The sequence below is a fragment of the Myotis myotis genome, unplaced genomic scaffold (genome assembly GCF_014108235.1).
Source record: "Myotis myotis isolate mMyoMyo1 unplaced genomic scaffold, mMyoMyo1.p scaffold_m19_p_1, whole genome shotgun sequence".
NCBI lineage: Eukaryota > Metazoa > Chordata > Mammalia > Chiroptera > Vespertilionidae > Myotis > Myotis myotis.
The window spans coordinates 125,173,597-125,197,116 of NW_023416313.1; the positions used below are offsets into that span (position 1 = coordinate 125,173,597).

The 23,520-nt window shown below is 40.0% G+C and overlaps 1 protein-coding gene and 1 pseudogene across 1 annotated transcript in view; one reads left to right on the top strand and one right to left on the bottom strand.

Moving 5' to 3' along the window:
- Window positions 1–12,611: 12,611 nt before the first annotated feature.
- On the bottom strand, window positions 12,612–14,087 carry LOC118670047 (annotated as a pseudogene).
- A 1,217-nt stretch (window positions 14,088–15,304) lies between these two features.
- KIF5B (kinesin family member 5B) overlaps window positions 15,305–23,520 on the top strand; it is a 77,150-nt gene continuing 68,934 nt past the window's right edge. The window contains exon 1 of the mRNA XM_036351102.1: window positions 15,305–15,884. Coding sequence (XP_036206995.1) covers window positions 15,759–15,884 — 126 coding nt within the window. The 5' untranslated portion in view covers window positions 15,305–15,758. The remainder of the gene's footprint in view (window positions 15,885–23,520) is intronic.

Genomic DNA, 23,520 nt, shown 5'->3' on the forward strand with positions numbered 1-23,520 from the left:
TTCATTTGGAATTTTAAAAAAGACCCCAAATAGCCACAGATGTCCTGAGAAAGAAGAACAAAGTTGGAGGGATCACAATACCAGACATCAAACTATATTACCAAGCCATGGTTCTCAAAACTGCCTGGTACTGGCACTGGACAGATATATAGACCAATGGAACAGAATAGAGGACCCAGAAATTGACCCAAGCCATTATGTTCAATTAATATTCGACAAAGGGCAAGAGCATACAATGGAGTCAAAACAGCCTCTTTAATAAATGGTGCTGGGAAATTTGGTCAGATACATGCAAAAAAATGAAACCAGATCACAAACTTACATCTTACACAAAAACAAACTCAAAGTGGCTAAAGGACTTGAACGTAGGACGGGAAACCATAAAAGTCCCACAAGACTCCACGGACAGCAAAATTGCAGACATATGTCATAGCAATATCTCTATAGACACAGATCCTAGAGCAAGAGATACTAAGGAGAAAATAAACAAATGGGACTACATCAAAATAAAAAGCTTCTGCACAGCAAGAGAAACCATCAACAAAACAACAAGAAAGCCAATTGCATGGAGAACATATTTGCCAATGATATCACCGATAAGGGATTAGTCTCCAACATTTACAGGGAACTCATACAACTTAACAAAAGGAAGATAAACAACCCAATCAAAAAATGGGCAAAGGACCTAAATAGACACTTTTCAAAAGAGGACATTCACAAAGCCAAGAGACACATGAAAACATGCTCAAAGTCACTAATCATCCAAGAAATGCAAATCAAAACAACAATGAGGTACCACCTCATACCTGTCAGAATGGCTATCATCAACAAATCAACAAATGACAAGTGCTGGAGAAGATGTAGAGAAAAAGGAACCCTTCTTCACTGCTGGTAGGAATGCAGACTGGTGCAGCCATTGTGGAAAGCAGTATGGCGTTTTCTCAAAATTTTAAAAATGGAACTTCCATTTGACCCAGTGATCCCACTTCTAGGAATATATCCCAAGAAAACAGAAACACCAATCAGAAAGGATATATGCACCCCTATATTCATAGCAGCACAATTTACAGCAGCTAAGATCTGGAAACAGCCTAAATGCCCATCAGCAGATGAGTGGATTAGAAAACTGTGGTACATCTACACAATGGAATACTACACTGCTATAAAAAAGAAGGAATTCTTACCATTTGCAGAATCATGGATGGAACTAGAGAGCATTATGCTAAGTGAAATAAGCCAGGCAGTAAAAAAAAACAACCACCACATGATCTCACTCATTTATGGATAATAAAGAACATTATAACCTGATGAACAAAAAGATAGATACAGAGGCAGAAAAGCATCGAACAGACTGTCAAATTACAGCGGGAAGGTTAGGAAGTCTGGGGGGGGGGGCAGGTAAGAGATCAACCGAAGGACTTGTATGCATGCATATAAGCATAACCAATGGACACAAGACACATTGGAGGATGGGGTGAGGGTATGTGGCGGGGGTAGGGAGGACCAGGAGAAGGTCAATGGGGAAAAAAATGGAGACATATGTACTACTATTTATAATATTTTAAACAATAAAAAAGATAATAAAATTAAAAAAATAATAATAAACACTACAAAAGATCAATAAAACCAGAGCTGGTTCTTTGAAAAGGTAAACAAGATTGATGAACCATTAGTCTGACTCATCAAGAAACAAAGAGAGAGGACCCAAATAAACAAAACCAGAAATAAAAGCGGTGAAGTAACAACTGGTACCACAGAAATATGAAGGATTGTAAGAAAATACTATGAGCAAGTATGTGCCAACAACTTGGACAATGTGGTTGAAATGGAAAAATTAATAGAAAAATACACTCTCCCAAAACTTAATCAGGTAGAATCATAAAACCTAAAATAGGCCAATAACAAATGAAGAAATAGAAGCAGTAATTAAAAAACTCCCAGCAAACAAAACTCCTGGTTTGGATGGCTTCACAGGGGAGTTTTACCAAACATTCAAAAAAGAACTAACACTGATACTCCTCAAACTATTCCAAAATACCCAAGAGGAATTAACACTTCCAATCTCTTTCTATGAGGCCAGCATTATCCTAACTCCAAAACCAGATAAAGACACTACAAAGAAAGAGAACTACAGGACAATATCCCTGATGAACATGGATGCTAAAATCCTCAGCAAAATATTAGCAAATTGGATCCAGCAATATATTAAAAGGATCATATACCTTGATCAAGTGTGATTCACTCCAGGGATGCAAAACTGGTACAATATTCACAAATCAATAAACATGATACATCACATAAACAAACTGAAGACAAAACACACATGATCATATCAATAGATGCAGAAAAAGCATTTGACAAAATCCAACACCCATTTTTTATAAAAACTCTCAGCAAAGTTGCAATAGAGGAAGCACATCTCAACATAATAAAGGCCATATATGGCAAGCCTAAAGCCAACGTCATACTCAGTAGGTAAAAACTAAAGCCATTTCCCCTAAGAACAGGAACTAGACAGGGAATCTGGTTTCACCACTCTTATTCAACATAGTACTGGAAGTTATTGCCACAGTTATTAGACAAGAATTAGAAATAAAAGGCATCCAAATTGGAAAGGAGGAAGTAAAACTCTTATTAATTGCAGATGACATGATAGCGTACATAGAAAACCCTAAAGACTCTACCCAAAACTACTAGATTTAATAAAAGAATTTGGCAATTATAGCAGGATAAAAAATTAACACCCAGAAACCAATGGTATTTTTATACATCAATAATGAATTCTCAAAAAGAGAAACTATACAAACATTCCCATTTACCATTGCAGCAAAAAAATAAAAATAAAAAACAAGATACTTAGGAATAAAGTTCAGCAAGGATATAGTAAAAGACTTGCACTTGGAAAACTACTGGACATTGAAAAAAGAGATAGAGGAAGATATATATAAGTGGAAGAATATGCTATGTTCATGGATTGGTATATTAATGTAATTAAAATGTCTTTACTACTCAAAGCAATTTACAGATTCTATGCAATCCCTATTAAAATACCCACAACATATTACACAGATTCTGAAGAAATACTCCAAAAATTTATGTGGAAGCAAAAAAGATCCCAAACAGCTGCAGCAATATTGAGAAAGAAGAACAAAGTTGGAGGGATCACAATACCAGATATTAAGTTATACTACAAAGCCACTGTAATTAATAGTCTGGTACTGGTACATGAATTGGCATATAGATCAATGGAACAGAACAAAGACCCAAGAAATCGATCGAAGCTACTGTGCTCAATTAATATTTGAAAAAGTAGGCAAGAACATATAATGGAGACAAATTCTAATAAATGGTGTTGGAAAATTAGACATGCAAAAACATGAAACTGGACACCATTGCGGGAACCGTGCCAGGTCCTCAGGTAGTCAAGGCTGGTGGGAGCACAGAGGCCTTGTTATCAGTACAACAGAATGGCCAAAGGCTGCTCTGGGCATGTGTCTAAACATGATGTTCAAGGACTCTAAGCCTGGGAATCCAAATCAGGCCAAGAAACCATGAGTGGGTGCAAGGACACACGGTACACTGTGCCCTTCAGTAACCAATATGATTGATGTCACTATTGGCAGGAAGCCTTCTTTGTCTAAGTAGGGTAAAAGTAGGTTACTGACCAGCTAGTTTACTCAAGTATGAAGAGAGAGCAGCTAGGATGGAGTGTGGGAAGAAGTCTGCTAGAGAGAACAGCTGGGCAGGAAAGACAGGAGAAGCTGCTGAGCTGGAGAGCTCAGGTATCACCAGGATATGAGGCAGTGAGTCTAGGAGGCAGCATGTGGCTGCTCAGATAATAGCTGTGGGTATGGAGACTAATGCTGCTTTATGGGAAAGATATGTATTTACCAGCCGGTGTCCAACTGCCTCTTTTATGGACTTTGCTGTAAGGACTATTCTTGTCTGATGACTATGTGGCCACTGGCTTCAGCAATAAAGACTCATTCTTATATACCCACGACTTCCCAAGGCTTCTCTGTCTCCTAAGACTTTGGCAAGCTCTGCCCAGACTTACAGCTACTCAGAGCACTAGAGCTCGTGCAGGAGTCTGGCTGCGCTCTGATAACCATACACAAAAATAAACCAAAATGGATAAAAGACTTAAATGTAAGTTGTGAAACCATAAACATCCTAGAAGAAACCATAGGCAGCAAAATCTCAGGCATCTCTCCTAGCAATATATTTATGAATACATCTCATAGGGCAAAGGAACCTAAGGAGAAAAGAAACAAATGAGACCACATCAAAACAAAAAGCTTCTGCACAGTGAAAGAAACAATCATCCAAATGAAAAGGGAGCCCACTGTATGAGAGAACATATTTTGCAATGATACATCTGATAAAGGGTTAATATCCAAAATATATAAGGAACTCATACAATTTAACAAAAAGACACAGAAATACAAATGATTGTTAAAAAAATACTATGGACAGCTCTACTCCAACAAACTAGACAACCTGGAGGAAATGGACAAATTCCTAGAAAAATACAACATTCCAAAACTCAATCAGGAAGAATCTAAAAATCTCAACAGGCCAATAACTATGTAAGAAATTGAAGCAGTCATCAAAAAGCTTCCAGCAAACAAAAGCCCAGGACCAGACAGCTTCACAGGGGAGTTTTACCAAACATTCAAGGAAGAACTAAAACCTATCCTCCTCAGACTACTACAAAAAATTCAAGAGGAAGGAACACTTCCAAGCTCATTGTATGAAGCCAGAATCACCCTAATACCAAAACCAGGTAAAGACAACACAATGAAAGAGAATTACAGGCCAATATTCCTCATGAACATAGATGCCAAAATCCTCAACAAAATCTTAGCAAATCGGATCCAGCAGTACATCAGAAAGATCATACACCATGACCAAGTAGGATTTATCCCAGGGATGCAAGGATGGTACAATATCCGCAAATCAATAAACGTGATACATCACATAAACAAATTGAAAGAAAAAAACCACATGGTCATATCAATTGATGCAGAAAAAGCATTTGACAAAATTCAACACCCATTTTTGATAAAAGCTCTCAGCAAGGTGGGAGTAGAAGGATCATACCTCAACATAATAAAAGCCATATATGACAGGCCCACAGCCAACATCATACTCAATGGACAAAAACTAACACCATTTCCCCTAAGAACAGGAACAAGACAGGGATGCCCCCTCTCACCACTCCTGTTCAACATAGTACTGGAAGTGTTAGCCATTGCAATTCGGCAAGAAGAAGAAATAAAAGGCATCCAAATTGGAAAAGAGGAAGTAAAACTGTCCTTATTTGCAGACGACATGATATTATACATACAAAACGCTAGAGACTCCATCAAAAAGCTACTGGACTTAATACATGAATTTGGCAATGTAGCAGGATACAAAATTAACCCCAAGAAATCCGAGGCATTTCTATACACCAATAGTGAACTTTCAGAAAGAGAGATTATAAAAACAATCCCGTTTACCATCGCACCAAAAAAATTAAGCTACCTAGGAATAAACTTAACTAAAGAGGTAAAAGACCTCTACTCAGAAAACTACAGGACGTTGAAAAAAGATATAGAGGAAGACATAAACAGATGGAAGAACATACCGTGTTCATGGATTGGTAGAATCAACATCATTAAAATGTCCATACTACCCAAAGCAATCTATAAATTCAACGCACTTCCCATTAAAATACCAACGGCATACTTCAGAGATCTAGAACGAACTCTCCAAAAATTCATCTGGAATAAAAAAAGACCCCGAATAGCTGCAGCAATCCTGAAAAAGACCAAAGTAGGTGGGATCTCAATACCAGATATCAAGATGTATTACAAAGCCACTGTTCTCAAAACTGCCTGGTACTGGCACAAGAATAGGCATATAGATCAATGGAATAGAATAGAGAACCCAGAAATCGGCCCGAACCAATATGCTCAATTAATATTTGACAAAGGAGGCAAGAACATACAATGAAGCCAAGATAGTCTCTTCAATAAATGGTGTTGGGAAAATTGGACAGATATATGCAAGAAAATGAAACTAGACCACCAACTTCCACCATACACAAAAATAAACTCAAAATGGATAAAGGACTTAAATGTACGACAGGAAACCATAAAAATTCTAGAAGAATCCAAAGGCAACAAAATCTCAGACATATGCCGAAGCAATTTCTTCACTGATACAGCTCCTAGGGCACTTGAAACGAAAGAGAAAATGAACAAATAGGACTACATCAAAATAAAAAGCTTCTGCACAACAAAAGAAACCATCAACAAAACAACGAGAAAACCCACTGTGTGGGAAAACATATTTGCCAATGTCATATCTGATAAGGGCCTAATCTCCAAAATTTATAGGGAACTCATACAACTTAACAAAAGGAAGATAAACAATCCAATCAAAAAATGGGCAAAGGACCTAAATAGACACCTTTCAAAAGAGGACATTCAGAAAGCCAAGAGACATATGAAAACATGCTCAAAGTCACTAATCATCCGAGAGATGCAAATCAAAACAACAATGAGGTACCATCTCACACCTGTCAGACTGGCTATCATCAACAAATCAACAAACGACAAGTGCTGGAGAGGATGTGGAGAAAAAGGAACACTTGTGCACTGCTGGTGGGAATGCAGACTGGTGCAGCCATTATGGAAGACAGTATGGAGTTTCCTTAAAAAACTGAAAATGGAACTCCCATTTGACCCTGTGATCCCACTTCTAGGAATATATCCCAAGAAACCAGAAACACCAATCAGAAAGGATATATGCACCCCTATGTTCATAGCAGCACAATTCACCATAGCTAAGATCTGGAAACAGCCTAAGTGCCCATCAGTAGATGAATGGATCAGAAAACTGTGGTACATCTACACGATGGAATACTATGCTGCTCTAAAAAGGAAGGAACTCTTACCATTTGCAAAGTCATGGATGGAACTGGAGAGCATTATGCTAAGTGAAATAAGCCAGTCAATGAAGGAAAAATACCACATGATCTCACTCATTCATGGATAATAGAGACCATTATAAACTTTTGAACAGTAATAGATACAGAGGCAGAGCTGCCTCAAACAGATTGTCAAACTGCAGCAGGAAGGCCGGGGAGGGTTGGGGGGCAGGAGGTAGGGGGGTAAGAGATCAACTAAAGGACTTGTATGCATGCATATAAGCATAACCAGTGGACATAAGACATTGGGGGATAGGGGAGGCTAGGGGACTGTCTAGGGCGGGGGGATAAAATGGACACATATGTAATACCCTTTGTAATACTTTAAGCAATAATAAAAAAAAATTAACAAAAAGAAGACAAATAATCTTATTAAAAATGGGCAAAGGACCTAAATAGACACTTTGGATAAAAAAGTTGTACATTTACACCATGGAATACTAGGCAGCAGTAAAAAAGAAGGATATCTTACTTTTGACACAGCATGGAGGGACCTGAAGAGTATTATGCTAAGTGAAATAAGGCAGTCAGATCACATGATCTCACTCATATGTGGAATCTAATGAACAAAATGAACTGTTGAACAAAATAGATCCAGAGATATAAAAGCATGGAACAGACTGTGTACTTTCAGAGGGAAGGCAGGGGTGGGTGGGTGGGTCAAAAGAGGTCAAGCAAAAAACTTGTACGCATTTATGCATATCCCATGGACACAGACAATAGGGTGATGGAGGCCTGAGGCAGGATGGAAGGCAGGCAATAAGGGATCAATGGGATATATATATATATATATATATATATATATATATATATATAATATTTTCAACAATAAATACTTTAAAAATAAGTAAATAAATAAATTAAATTAAATACCTATGTACTTCTCTTTATCTTCATGCATTTGAGGGCTCCTCTCTGTGTTTCTTTTTTTTTTAAGATTTTAAAAAATTATTAAATTTATTGAGGTGACATTGGTTAATAGGATCATATAGGTTTCAGGTGTAAATTTCTATGTTACAAGATCTGTATATTGCGCTGTGTGCCCACCACCCAAAATTAAATCATCTTCCATCACCATATATTAGGCCCCCTTTACCTCAAACTCCCCACTCTTTTGTTTCTAATAGTGTATAGATTTGATTTTATTTTATCTTTTTTTATTGATTTTTTTTTTCTTTTTAGAGATTCAGGAAGGGAGAGGGAGAGAGAGATAGAAGCATCAATGACAGAAGAGAATCATTGATTGGCTGTCTCCTGCACGCCTCCCTCCCCGCAAACCCCCAACCCCGTGGGGATCGAGTCTGAAACCCAGGCATGTGCCCTTGACTGAAATTGAACCTAGGACCCTTCAGTCTGCAGGCCAATGCTCTAATCCACTGAGCCAAACCAGCTAGGGCAGTGGTTTATAGATTTTAGATTTTACTTCTGTAATGATAGCTTGAATAGATGGAACAAATCCTCTTGGATTTAACCCTATCTGGGTGGATGTGTGGTCATCTAAATAACAATTCACTGTTATACTCTTATACTTGTAAAGAATTATGGCAAGAGATTTAGTTATTAAAGGTTTAAACTGTATCATGTGGTGGAATCTCAGGGGGAAGGTGGAGGTGGGTGGGTGGTTTGGAAAAGATCAACCAAAGAACTTGTATGCATACATGCATAACACATGGATACAGACAATGGAGTGGTGAAGGCCTGGGGCAGGGGAAGAGGGTGGAGGGATTAGAAGGGGTCAATGGAGGAGAAAAGGGTACATATGTAATACTTTCAACAATAAAGATTTAATTTTAAAAAAAGAAGTTACAAGCCTAGGGCATGACTACCCACCATGATCAGTTAGGAATTTATGATCAGATCACACTGGAAGGTTACTTGTTGTAAAACTCCTTTTTTTTCATCCATAGGTAGAACATTATAAATAAGGTGGCCTATAAGCTGCTGGATTGATGGAAATGCCACACAAGTGAAAAATTCAGAGTTGTAGATGAGGGATTCCAGCAATTATTGAAGAACTGAGTTCAAAGAGAAAAGAGTATAGGGCTGAGGGCAGAACCTTCATGAGATCCTGCTGCAAAGGTGGAAAAGAGGTGGCATACCGGCCACAACCTCCTTCTTTGAGTGACTATTGCTTCCTTACACACTGAAAATGTTGTTCACTAAAACATAGACTATTACAAACAGTTTGAAATTACATCAGTAGGAAGAAACCTTCCCACAGTTGCCTGAAGGATATAAGTCATATTGATTTTTAAGCCAAGTTAGAGCTTCGATAGCGGTTTTTAAAGACAACATTTCACATCTACCTTAACTTGGTAGTTCCCAAGGAAACAGAGCCCTGGGTCCATTTGTAGTTTAGACCTGATGTCACAGGTCTGCTTTATTTGGAGTCCACTGCTAACAACAACAACAAAAAAATTAAACTAAGTAAATTCAAATATCTAATTGGCTTTATTAAGATATTCATGTATCAGGGAGCATTCTATTGAGCAACTAGAAGGGGGCTCTGAGGAATTTTACAAAATGGAAGGATTTTATAGGAAGAACAGTGGGGCAAAGGAGTTATTATCAAAAGGAAACAAAGGATTATTTTTGGACCAATACATCTTTTCTCGGAGGGAAGAGAAGGGGAAGAATTTTTATTGTGTAGATTGCCTCTTATTTTTATGAGGAATGGAGAAGGGCTATGTGACATTACCTTACTGGTCCTTGACCGAAAATTTCATATTGGTTGATTAAGTGTCAGGGCCAGCCTGACAGGGTTGAGCCGGGCTGAGGCAGGGAGGTGGGAATTGAGAAAAGAAAGAAAGACAGGAAAGCGGGGTCGGGAGGACCCCAGTTCTCCTGATGAACTGAAGCGAATTTATTAGCTATACAATCCTATTTATACACAACACACTGAATAGGAGGTCTGTCAAGAGGAATGTATTCTTTGTTCCTCTTAATCTCTAAGGGAGAGACATAGCAGAAGGACAGGTTCTCAGTACAGCATATCTCAGTAAATAGTTACAGACTTCTTGGTAAGCTATGAAAGGCTGTTCTCATTCTACAAATGTTGCTCTCATTCTACTGATAACCGCCATCCAAACAAGTCTGGGAAAACTGTGTGGGTAAGGGTCCCAGCCTTGCTAGCCCCTGCAGGTGCAAGGACCTTGCCAGCTTACATCTGGCCCCCAACAATTAAGATTATGTTTCTGGAAGAGATTGAAACTACAATTAAATCAGGTATTAAACTAAGTTTGGTATCCTGGGCTTTTAACACCAGGGAAGCTATTTGCGGCCTCTGCTTTCAAGCAATGGCTCACCGCCCAAGTTGCATAGAAACCAATACTGCGGCCCCAGATTTTGAGGGGGGTAAAAAGGTCCACCAGCAAGGAAACAAGAGGCAAAGCTCAAATCTGTTTCCCAGTCCCTGGTCCAGAGTGAGATTTTTTTTTTTTTAAAGGGAGGGGAATCTATTTCCTTATTTTTATTCTTCTTCCTTTTTTTAAAATTTTTCTCTTTTTTAAGCCTCACTCAAGGATATTTTTTCCATTGATTTTTAAACAGTGGAAGGGAGGGAGAGAGACGCAGAGATAGAAAAATTGAAGTGAGAGAGACACATCGATTGGTTGCCTCCTGCACATGACTGAGCCTGCAACTGGCTTACCAGGTACATGCCCTTGACCAGACTCAAACCCAGGAACCCTGAGTCTGCAGGCCTACACTCTATCCTCTGAGCAAAACCAGCTAGGGTGAGAGTGAGATTTAAGAGGTTGAGGGAAACAGGCTGGTTTGCAGAAGCGCTGGCAGGGCAAGTTTCAGTGGGAGAACTTTGGAACTTGGGCATTTATGGTAAGATATGGTAACGGACTTTATTATTGGATCTTCCTGGAAAACAGATTCTTAGCTTCTGAAAGGGGTTCTTTAGGTCCTTGAGGCGGGAGAGGGGAGAAAGGTTGAAACTTTGGTTCCAGGTGTTATTGGAAGTCAAAATTCCATCCTCTACATAAGCTTGTCCTATTGTCTCTGAAAAACAACTCAGTATCTTGTTAGGAACAGAATAAGACCAGTTTGAACTGATTCTGCAGTTACACCTGTGGTTCTCTTTTTCTTTAACACTATTAAAATACAGCTTCATTTAAAATTTTTAAAATCTATTTTTATTAATTTCAGAAAGGAAGGGAGAGGGAGAGATAGAAACATCAATGAGGAGAGAGAATGCTTGATCAGCTGCCCCCTGCACACCCCATTGGGGATCAAGCCCACAACCTGGGCATGTGCCCTTGACTGGAATCCAACCTGGGACCCTTCAGTCCTCAGGCCACTGCTCTATTTACTGAGTGAAACCAGCCAGGGCTTAAATTTTATGTGAACTCCACACTTTCCCCCCAAACCCTGTAACAACTCCACCTTTTCCTTTGTGAACCCTGAGGACTAAGATGGGTTACTGGTGGCTAATTTGGCAAAAAAAAAAGAAAAGAGCTCTAACCAGTTTAGTTCAGTGGATAGAGCGTCGGCCTGCGGACTGAAGGGTCCCAGGTTCGATTCCAGTCGAGGGTATGTACCTTGGTTGCAGGCACATCTCCAGTGGGGAGTGTACAGGAGGCAGCTGATCGATGTTTCTAACTCTCTATCCCTCTCCCTTCCTCTCTGTAAAAAAATCAATAAAATATATTTTTTAAAAAAATAAAGAAAAGAAAAGAGAAAAAGAAAGAAGAGAAAAGAAAGAAAAAAGAAAAGAAAAGAAAGAAGCAAAGCCTAGCAGTCATTTCTGCACATGGGTTTTCTCAGCAAACTGCACTTTGCAGAAAAGCCTCTACACTAGGCTGCCTCTGTGCTACTAAACTGTTTGCCTGAACTGGGTTTCTGAGCCAGCCTTATAAAGGAGTTTCTAGAGTCCTAGTTCAACTATAAGACTGAAGCTTTCCCCATCCAATCAGAGCTGTGCAACTCTGACAATCAGGGGAGCTCTATTCTGACCAATCAGGGATCAGGGGCCAGGACTTCTATCTATATAAGTCAGCTCCTTGCTGGTTTAGAACCAGCTGCAGCCTGTGCCTACTGAGAAACTTGAATTGGGCCACACAGACAGAAAAGCAGGTATGGGGTGGGGCAGAGCAGAGCAGAGCTGCCTAGCCGAAGAGGGGCCTGGCCCCAGGGACCCCTGGCTTGTGCTGTAACATTGCAGAGTATGGCAAAAATGGGTTTACAAGTGTGAATATGTGGATACATATGTTTTTCTTTTTTCTTATTAAAATTGGTTTTAATGGTCACAAAATTCTGTGACAGATTTTGGTCAAATTGTTTCCATTAAAACAGTGGTTCTCAACCTTGGCTGCACATTAGAATCACCTGGGAATCTTTTTAAAATCCTGATTTCTGGGCCTCATCCTCCGGAAATTCTGTTTCTTTGTTACTAATGTTGTGGCCCCACCCCATAACAAAAAAAAAAAAAAAAAAAAAAAAAAAAAAAGCAGAATTTCTGGAAGGTGAGGCCCAGAAATCAGGATTTTAAAAAGATTCCCAGGTGATTCTAATGTGCAGCCAAGGTTGAGAACCACTGCCTTAAAAGGTACTGATTTTAAAAACTAACACCTTAAAAACTGCCGCCCCCCCCCCCCCCCACAAAACACAAATGGTCCACAAAACATTCTCTTTTCCTTCTGAAGGTTTTATGATGCATTGTAATCAATAACCAGCCTTTTACTATTAAAGTTAAATGCCAATTGAGACAAACAGTTCTGAGGCCGTTCTTCCACCACTGATTAAGACTGGGGTGGCAGGTATTGGGGATAATATTCATTTAGCCTTCTGAGCTTTCTGGGCAGACTTGGTGACTTTTCCAGCTCCAGCTGCCTTCTTGTCCACGGCTTTGATGACACCCACAGCAACTGTCGCATGTCACGAACAGCAGAACAGCCCAGAGGAGGGTAGTCAGAGAAGCTCTCAACACACATGGGCTTGCTAGGAGCCATATATATAGATGATGGCAGCGTCACCAGATTCAAAAACCTAGGGCCATCTTCCAGCTTTTTCCCAGAACGACAACCAATCTTCTCTTTCAGCTCAGCAAATTTTCAAGCTATATGAGCGGTGTGACAATCCAGCACAGGTGGATAGCCAGCACTGATTTGGCCTGGATGGTTCAGGACAATCACCTGAGCTATGAAGCCAGCTGCTTCCATTGGTGGGTCATTTTTGCTGTCACCAGCCACACTGCCATGACAAGCATCTTTGTCAGACATGTTCTTGACACTGTCCCCAGGAAGAGCTTCATGCAAAGCTTCATGGTGCATTTCAATAGGCTTCACTTCAGTTGCAACGTTGACTAGAGCAAAGGTAACCACCATGCTGGTTTGAGAACACCAGTCTCCACTAGGCCCACAGGGACAGTAGGCATATCACCAGTTTTATAGACATCCTGGAAGGGCAGATTCAGGGGCTTGTCAGTTGGACGAGTTGGTGGCAGGATGCAAGCTAGATCTTCAAGCAGTGTGGTTCCACTGGCATTGCCATCTTTACGGGTGACTTTCCATCCCTTGAACCAAGGCATATTAGCACTTGGCTCCAGAAATTGGCACAAATGGTACTGTGTCAAGATTGTAGCCAATTTTCTTAATGTAGGTGCTGACATCTTTAACAATTTTCTCGTAGCTTTTCTGGCTGTAGGGTGGCTCAGTAGAATCCATTTTGTTAACACCAACAATCAGTTTCACACCCAGTGTGTAAGCCAGAAGGGCATGCTCCTGGGACTGCCCATTCTTTGAGACACCAACAGCAACAATCAGGACAGCACAGTCCGCCGGGTATATGCCTGTAATCATGTTTTTGATGAAGTCTCTGTGTCCTGGGGCATCAATGATGGTCACATAATACTGGCTGGTCTCAAATTTCCATGGGGAGATATCAATGGTGATATTCAGCTTTCGGTTTATTCAAGACCCAGGCGTACTTGAAGGAGTCCTTCCCCATCTCCGCAGCCTCCTTCTCAAATTTTTCAATGGTTTTTTTGTAAATCCCACTCTGATTTATAGATCAGATAGCCAGTAGTGGTAGACTTTCTAGAATCTACACCTGTCCAATGATGAAGATGTTTATGAGTCTTTTCCTTTCCTATTTTGGGTTTAATTTAGTGGTGGTTTTCACAACATCTGTGTTCTGGCAGCAAACCCTTTGCAAAAAAGCCACAGTTTATTCTTGTATTTTGTTTATAATTTACTGCATTATTTCCCCTACAAACAACTGTAAACATACTTTTGCCTCAATCTGTATTGAGCTGTTCCATAGCAGTGTTGTTTTCACAGCTATACTATATTACTGTTGAGCTGTGGCACTAAATAAAGTTTTCTTCTTCACTGCATCCCAAATTGGGAGGTCCCATTGCATTGGCACCAACATCGGTGGACACCTTTGCTTGGGTAGATACCCCACAGATCGCCTGGTGTGACATTTTCCTCATTGCAGTGGATCAAACCTGAATCTGTTGAACAATGGTTTTATTTTTGGAGGTATTAGGATGATTGGGCAAGGGCAGTGAGCACTGAAGGGTTTCATAGTCCGAGCCTACACACAAAGTCAAAACCAGAGGAAGGGTTTCTAATTATCTTTCGCTGTTCTTTCATAGCACTGCAGAGCCACTTCCATGGGAGAGCCATTATGGCATCCTTCTAAAAACAGAAGGCAAAATCAACTGTGGAGTGGTTTTCTTTAGATATGTAACCCACAAATTTATCCCGGCCCTTTGAAGCTATCTTCACACTCCAGGGTCCTCATTCCTCCAGTGTTGAAACTGTAAGTTCATTTTTGTTCATTATGGAGGAGGAAGGACCTCTGATTGATTGACAGCCTTCTCCCACCTCACACTATTTATTCTTCCACATTTCTCTTCAGAAGAAATTTTTTTCTTTTCTTTTTCCTGTCTTCTGAAACCACTCTCTCAGGAAAGAACAACTATTAAACTAGAGAGCATGTCCCACCCTTCATTCAAATCTTCCCTTTTCTGGTCAAGGCTGGCTACGAATCCATTTTATCTCCAGGCCAAAGAGAAAGCAAACATTCCTTATTGGAATATAGTATTTTACTTAAACAAATGAAAAAAAAATGACAACGTGGTTTTAACAAATCCATTGTTCCCTAGAGAAATCTAAGTGCGTCCGTCTGCCTCAGCTCGGGATTGCTCCCGCCTGGCGCCAGCGGGAGCCGAGGCCGGGTGACTAGATCTGGAGCGAGCTGCCAGCAAAACTTGAATCCGCGACCGCCGGGCGAAAAGCGACGGCGCGGCCCGGCGCGGGCAACGATTGGTCGCCGGACCGAGCCTCCGCGACTGCGCAGTGATCCTCGCGCGCCGCCCCTCCCGCCGCCGCGTCGCGGGTCTGTGGCTCTAGAAGTGACTGGGGTCAGCCGTCAAGCAGACAGCCGAGCGAGGAGGCGGCGGGCCATCCTGCTCCCTCCAAGGAAGGAGGGGACCGCTTTCCTGTCTCCCAGAACCTGCAGTCTGCCCAGGCCGGTGAGGGGGAAGCTGAGGAGCTGCGCCGTGGACGCTCCACCCGGTGCCGCCACCGCCACCGCCACCGCCACCGCCACGGCTGCCATGATGGATCGGAAGTGAGCCTCTGGGCGAGGCTGCCGGCGCCGGCGCTTCCAGTCTCCGTCCTCCTCTGCCCCCTCCGGGGAAAGTGCGACCCCGGGGACTGATTCTCTCGACCTTCGCGACCCTAGACCCTCAGCCCGGGCCTGCTTCCTCCCGGACTGAGCGGCAGGGAGTGGCTCCCGGCCTCCGGCCCCGGCAGCGAGGAAGATGGCGGACCCGGCAGAATGCAACATCAAAGTGATGTGTCGCTTCAGACCTCTCAACGAGTCTGAAGTGAACCGCGGCGATAAGTACATCGCCAAGTTTCAGGGAGAAGACACGGTCATGATCGCGGTGAGTTGCCGCCGTCCCGCTGCTTCGGGCCTGGCTGGGCCTGGAAGTTCCGGGGAGTGGAAGGGTGCAGAATGTAGAGGGAGCTGTCGTGTCCCCGACTGTCCCTGGAGTTTTCCGGGTCAGATAACCCCGCACCGGGAGACTGCGCAGCTCCGCAGGTGTTCCCGGGGCGCCCCCACCCCGGGCTTCCGTGCAGGGTGATGGGAGGCGCCTGGTCTCAGTCCGGGACACTCCCTCACCTGGGGCGCTGGAGGAACTGTTTCGGGAGCAAGTTTAGTGTGTGTTTACTGTTGCTGATGGCTGTTGGGGTTTTGGACTTCCCCCAATTTACCATATATAAAATATCTAAGATTAAAATTCAGCTAGTAACGTGGCGGTATCTTAAATATTAAAGACAGTTTTATAGAAACTGTGTTGAACCCTATTGTTTTCCCCGCGAGAGGAGGAAAAACTACCAAAAAACTACAAATAATACCTTTACCTCAAAATGTTTACCTACCCACCTTTTGTTAACAATTGAGAAAGACTAAGAGGAACTAGTATATAAAAAGAAATAGTGCGTTTTCTTTTAAAATCGGAGTGATCAAGTTTGTTGCAAATGTGGCTACTTCAGGTTGGGTCAAGCAAGTGCTCAGAAAGACCCATAATCTCATCCTTGCTGGGTTTTATTTGGTAACGGTCTAGGTGAGAGTGTTAACTTTTTGTGTGTATATCAGAGTAATGTAAAAGGAAGGTTTTTGTTTTGTTTTTTAAAATAAATTTTTATTGATTTCAGAGAGAGAGGGAGGAGATAGAAACATTAGTGATGAGAGAGAATCATTGATTGGCTGCCTCCTGCAGGGTGCCTTGAGCCTGCAACCCAGACATGTGCCCTTGAGCAGAATCAAACCCGGACCCTTCAGTCCGCAGGCTGACGCTCTACCCATGGGGCTAAAAAGAAAATTTTTTTAAACAATAAAATTTGACCAATAAATTAGATTTCGTGTTGGTATTAGATTCCTACATCTGTAATTATTATCTACCCTCAAGAAAGTTGAGCCCTAGCCGGTTTGCCTCAGTGGATAGAGCATGGGCCTGCAGACCGAAGGGTCCCAGGTTCGATTCAGGTCCTTCCTCCTCCGCCTGGCCTCTGGACGCTTGCAGGAGGCAACCATTCGATGTTTCTTTCACATCGATATGTCTCTTTGTCTTTCCCTCTCTCTTCCACTCTCTCTAAAAATCAATGGAAAAATATCCTCGGGTGAGGATTAAAAAAAATAAGTTGATTTTGATAACCCCAAGGATGGTGAGATATTGTTCCTTTGTAGTATAAAAAAATAACATAACCAAGGTTGGCTAATCATTGTTAGGGAGATGAAAATGTAAGGTTGATTCTTCTCTTCTCTTCTCTTCTCTTCTCTTCTCTTCTCTTCTCTTCTCTTCTCTCTCTTTTTGAGATCATCTCTGGTATTGACAAGTCTGAAATAGCACTCCCAGTTCAAGGAGGTTAAAATGGAAACTAAGATACTGCATACAGAGCAGTGTAATTAAAAATTAAATCTTTCTTGGTTATGCCATATACCAGGACTTTTTTCTACATTGTTATCATGGCACAAAATTTTAATGTTAATTTTTCCTAATTGCATTTCATATTTAATATATTATTTGCACAGTTTAATTTGGAAATAGGACAAAGGAGTCATGGGACAGTGATAATTAAAAGCGTTGGCATATTATACAGGACTAAAGTTTAAAGTTCTTTATAGTTTTTATGTGAAAGTTTAGGTCTAGTGAATGAATGTTGATTCATATTGCTTGTTAGGCATTTGACAAACAACTCATTAGATTAGTAACAACTGCCAGTTCTGTGTGTAGACTGCACACTGGTTCTTCGTTAACAAAGTCCAGAAGAAAAACTCATTATAAATGACATCATAGTGAGGCCAAGAAGTTAAATACAATAGTAGTCACCCTTTTCCTTTAGAATGATGTATTTTACATGGAATCAAAAGGTTTACAAGGCCTGGATTGTTAGTTGGCAAACATGAGGCTACTAGTTTCTCGAGTTTGTGTGATTACTCAACCTTAACAGTGCTTGACATAAAGCTGTTTTCCTTTTCGACTTGTATTAGGAATGATTTTTAGTGTGTGCTTACACAAATCTATAAGTATAACCAAGTTGTTTTTTTTATATTAGAATTTAGGATTCACAAAATGTTTAAGATTAGGTTAAAAGGCAGCCCAAAAATGACGAAATCAAATAGTTAAAACAAGTGATTACCACAAGAAACACACATTTATGCTAGGTTGTTTCCTTTGGATAGTTATTTTAAGTGTCTTGCATGTTTACTTAATAAAGTAAATAAATATCAATAGTAATATAAATAGTGGATAGATGATAGAGCTGTGAAACAGTGAACAGTTAAGTTGGCCTTTAGGCAAGCATTTTAGTCCAGTTTTAAAATTTGTGTAAGCAGAAATACATTACAACTGAGTGACAAAGCCTTTAGAAATATAAAACAATGTGTTTAGTTCATTATTTTCAGGAACTAATATTTTGCACAGAATAATATGTCATTAATTACTCAGGTCTCATTTTTGTTCACTTTTTAAAATTATATTATTTTTTAAAGGTTGTTTGGGAATTTATAAGAGCTATTGGGGAAAGTAAATTAGCCTCTAAATAAAATCTTCTCGGTTTGTTTTGTTTGGATCTTGATCCTGATTCAAAATATATAGTTTAAGAAGGAATTGCTGCAATGCAGAATTTAAAACTAAAATATTATATACATTTTAAAAGTTTTTTAAAACATTTATTTCTCTTGATTTGAGAGGGGAAGAGAAAGTGGGGGAGAGAGAGAAACATCAATGATGAGAGAGAATCATCAGTAGGCTGCCTCCACCCAAGTATGTGCCCTGACCCAGAATCGAACCATGACCTCCTGGTTCATAGGTCGATGCTCAACCACTGAGCCCCACTGGCCAGGCCATTTAAAAAGTTTTTACAGCCCTGACCGGTTTGGCTCTGGATAGAGCGTCGGCCTGCGGACTGAAGGGTCCCAGGTTAGATTCCGGTCAAGGGCACATACCTTGGTTGTGGGCACATCCCCAGGAGGGGTGTGTGCAGGAGGCAGCTGATTGATGTTTCTCTCTCATCGATGTTTCTAACTCTCTATCTCTCTCCCTTCCTCTCTGTAAAAAATCAATAAAATGTATTAAAAAATAAAAATAAAAAGTTTTTACAGTCTTTTAGTTGAATCAAATTTAAAGAATAAATATTTTGGTTTATAATGTTACTGAATTATAAGTATGTTCAGTGCTCATGTAGAAAATCATTTTTAAGGATTCTGATTTTTATCTAAGTTTATTTTCCAATATTTTGTCCAAATTTTTTCCTGTTACTCAAATAATTATTTTTAATACTAGAGGCCCAGTGCATGGATTCGTGCACTGGTGGGGTCCCTCGGCCTGGCCTGCGGGGATCGGGCCAAAACCAGCTCTCTGACATCCCCCGAGGGGTCCCAGATTGTGAAAGGGAGGTTCTTGGGTGACTGCACCCTGTAATCGGGCTCTCCTCTCTGGTTCCGGGTGTGTCACCCGAGAACTGCAGCTGCCAAGTCACCTCAGCTCTGCAACTCCTGTGTTGAGCGTCTGCCCCTGGTGGTCAGTGCACATCATAGTTACTGGTTGGAGCATCTGCCCCCTGGTGGTTATAGCTAACAGTCGGACGGTCAGACAGTCACTTAGGCTTTTATATATATAGATTATGTGATTGCATGGCAGGCAAATCTTGTAATCTTATCGTGTTTCCCTGTTGTGCCATTTTTCATACACTTTTTTTTGTTTTTTAGTTTGCGAAGTTCTATAATTATCACATATTAAATGAAGTAAGCGAATCCTTTTATGAAAACCTTTAAATGATACTAGAATATATTTGCTTTAAATGAAAAAAACTTGATACCTTACAAGGAGGATAGGGAAACTCCTTATGTAATTCTCATGAACCTGCTGAAAGCAGGAAAAAAATCCATTGAAAAAAATTATTCCTATATTTATGTGTTATAAAAGTGGAACATTCACACTTGTGTTAAGTGTCTTTACTAGTCATTGTTCTTTATATAGTATACTGTATAGGCTGCCAGAACCAAAAAAAGGCTGTTGTACTTAGTTAATTGAAAGCAGAGACCAGACCTAATTAGATTATCTTGCCCAGTTCCTTGCCTTCAGTACAATAGGATTTCCCTTTTTAAGTGAATGATGATTTGATGTTTGATCCTGTTTACCTTTTTTATATTTAAATTTATTGAATTTAGAGAGAGAGGTAGAGAGAGAGAGAAACATCAATTTGTTATTCCACTCATTTATGCATTCATTGGTTGATCCTTGTTGCCCTGACCAGGGCTCAAACCCGCAACCTTGGCAAATCAGGGGGACACTCTACCCAACTGAGTTCCTTGGCCAGGGCTGGTCCTGTTTACCTTAACAGTGAAAATTTAAAGAGAATAAGGAGTCATCATCCCATACCTTTACAATTTGGGTTGTTAGCCCATAATCTGTGTCAAACTAAGGAAAATATAGTATCCTATAATCTCCTGTGATTACTACAGTGGGGCTTTGACTTACGAGTTTAATTCGTTCCGTGATGGAGCTCGTAACTCAAATTACTCGTATGTCAAATCAAAAAGTGAACAAGTGAGACACGTGATGCTGGGCTGATGTTGTGGTGTTCACTGTGACGTTCGCTGCGCCAACCGGCAGTGGGGTATCTGAAGCTGGCTCGTAACCCGAATTTTAGCTCGCAACTCAAAGCAAAAAATTGGCTGAGAGACGGGCTCGTATCTCGAAAAACTCGTTAGTCGAGGCTCCACTGTATTCAGAAATCCAAAAGAGGTGTATCCATGCCAGAAGGGTCTCCTTTGTAACCTAATTTGGTCTTTAGCCTAGTCCAGGAGTGGGCAACCCCTGGCATGCATGCCAAACATGGCATGCCAGTAACTTTTGCTGGCACACGAAATCCTCTCTTATAATCTTCCATTTACAATTTTTGTGAACATTTGAATGACTTAAATGTTAAATTACAAGGAACTGGCAAGACACTTGATGTTATGTTTGGTTACATAAAGACTTGTGAAAAGAAACTGGAAGTCTTTAAGAGGGATGTGGATGGTGAGAGATTTAGATATTTCCCAAACCTCAAGAGGCACATCAAAGACCTCCCAAAAGATGACAAAACAGACTGCCAAAGCCTTCAAAAGCTGTTTTTAAACATCATTGAGTCAACTATTGAGCAGTTCTTCTCAAGATTTGCGAAATTCAGAGAACTGGAAGAGACAGCAAAATTCATGAGGTTTCCATACAGCATGAAACTGGAGGAACTAAACTTACAAATGTTTTCATGGATAGACATGGCTGACTTTGAAATGCAGTTGATTGAATTTCAGAGTCGCTCAATTTGGAAGCAGAAATTTATTGACCTTAGAGTTGACTTGGAAAACATTGAAGAAGAAAAAAAGCGATTAGAGACAGGAGTACCAGAGAAGAGTGTCGAAAACGAACTATTGAGGACTTGGAATGCCATTCCAGAAATTTTTTTCTGTTTAAAAAACTTTGCAACAGCATTACTCTCCATGTTTTCATCCACATACGCTTGTGAATCTCTGTTTTCAGTGATGAATTTTGTTAAGTCTCATAATAGGATGAAAGTAGTAGCTCGTGCATATCTCTGAAGGTCACGAAATATAAACCTGATGTAAAATCTCTGTCATCAGTGATGCAGCAGCAAAAGTCCCCCTGATAATATCAAACGGAGTCATAAAGTTTTCTGTCAGACTATCAGTGTACATGTATACATTAAAAAATAAATGTATTTTTCATCAACATACACTGTGTTTTTGTCGCTCAAATGAATTTTATTATTTCTTCAAGGTTCTTTACATACGTACACCTTAAGAGATATCAAGTAGGCATAAACATTTCTATTTCATTTTGTCCCCTTGAAGTCTAAGTCACATGTCATTGAATCTTGTGACTTGGAGTGTCTTTGAAGATACATAGAAATAGAGAGTATATTTCAATGCCAAGAAACAGGTTTTAAAGTATAGATGTCAAAAAAAAGTTTTAAGAAAAAACCCATATAATATACACATGTCCAGATATTGAGGTTTCCTTTGTTTAAATTTATTTGAAAGATTATTAGTTTGGAAATGTGCCTTCTAGCCATTAGAAATAGATTTTATGTTTCACAAGTCTCTTTTCAGGAAGCCAGGGTCAGTTAGTAACTTTATGGCTAGATCTCTAATAAAAAATTTGCCTCGATAAAATTTTAATTTAGCCTTGGAATTAAAATTTCTTGACTTGATGCTAAGCACAAAGTTTTTATTTAACGAGGATATAATTTCTAAGCGAATCACTCAACCCCAGCTTGATTATTTTTGTTTGCATATTCATAGTCCTGCTTTAAGAAGGTTGTATAGGTAGTTTGCATTTTTGCTATGTGGTGATTCCAGAGTAAGTAGCTACATAATGTATTTTTGAGGCAGGCTTTCCTATTACTTATTATTTTTAGCATATCTCTTTCTAAATGGTTTATAAGCACTCTTTTTTTTAATTGGTATAAAAATGGAGATAAGGAGTTTAAAGTTCAGTAGTGTTCATTCTGTTTTTTTAGATGTTTATTTTAATAAAATTTTGTTATTTGATTTATTTTGGAAGAATGCAGTTGCCTTCATGCTGTATGTTTTCTATTGACCTGTTATTAAATGTATATTTGGCTAGTAGCAATGTATTCTTGACGCCTTTCCAGGTTGTGAGTTCTTTAAAGCTAGAGACTGTCTCCATTTCAAGTCATTTATAATTACTTGATCACTTATATTAATTAGTATTCAAGACTATTATTGCCAAACCGGTTTGGCTTAGTGGATAGAGTGTCGACCTGAGGACTGAGAGGTCCCGGGTTCGATTCCGGTCAAGGGCATGTACCTTGGTTGCGGGTACATCCCCAGTGGGAGGTGTGCAGGAGGCGGCTGGTCAATGTTTCTCCCTCATCGGTGTTTCTAGCTCTCTATCCCTTTCCCTTCCTCTCTGTAAAAAATCAATAAAATATAATTTTTTTAAAAAGACTATTATTATCCTCTATTTTTTGAACACTACAGTCTGTACTAAAATATTATTTCTAAAATTGTTACTCATTTACAATATCCATTGCCTTCTAGGTGGTAAATAAATATTTGCTGGATAAATGAAGAGGGGAAATTATTTTCTTTTTGCATAGAAAAAATAGCATGGTTTATCACTGGGTGATGATTGTTCTTTTGAATGTTCTTGTGTTTGTTTCCAAAATTGTTTATTATGAATACATCTTGTACAATCAGTAAAATAGTTGATTGGCGCTTTTTTTTTTAGCCACACCTGTAGGTTTAAATGTTAATGTCTCAGTGGTATCTTAGCAAAAGGACACGTTTATGTATGTCTTAGCCAAAGAGTAATCAGACATTGAGATGTCTTTTAATTGATGCCAAAGCTGATCATCCTTATATAATAAAGAGCTAATATGCAAATTGTCCTCACGCCCTCATGGCTCAGACACTCAACACTGGGGAGAGAAGAATGGGGACCAGCCAGGCACAAATGAGCTTGCAGGAGAGGAATGGGGACCAGA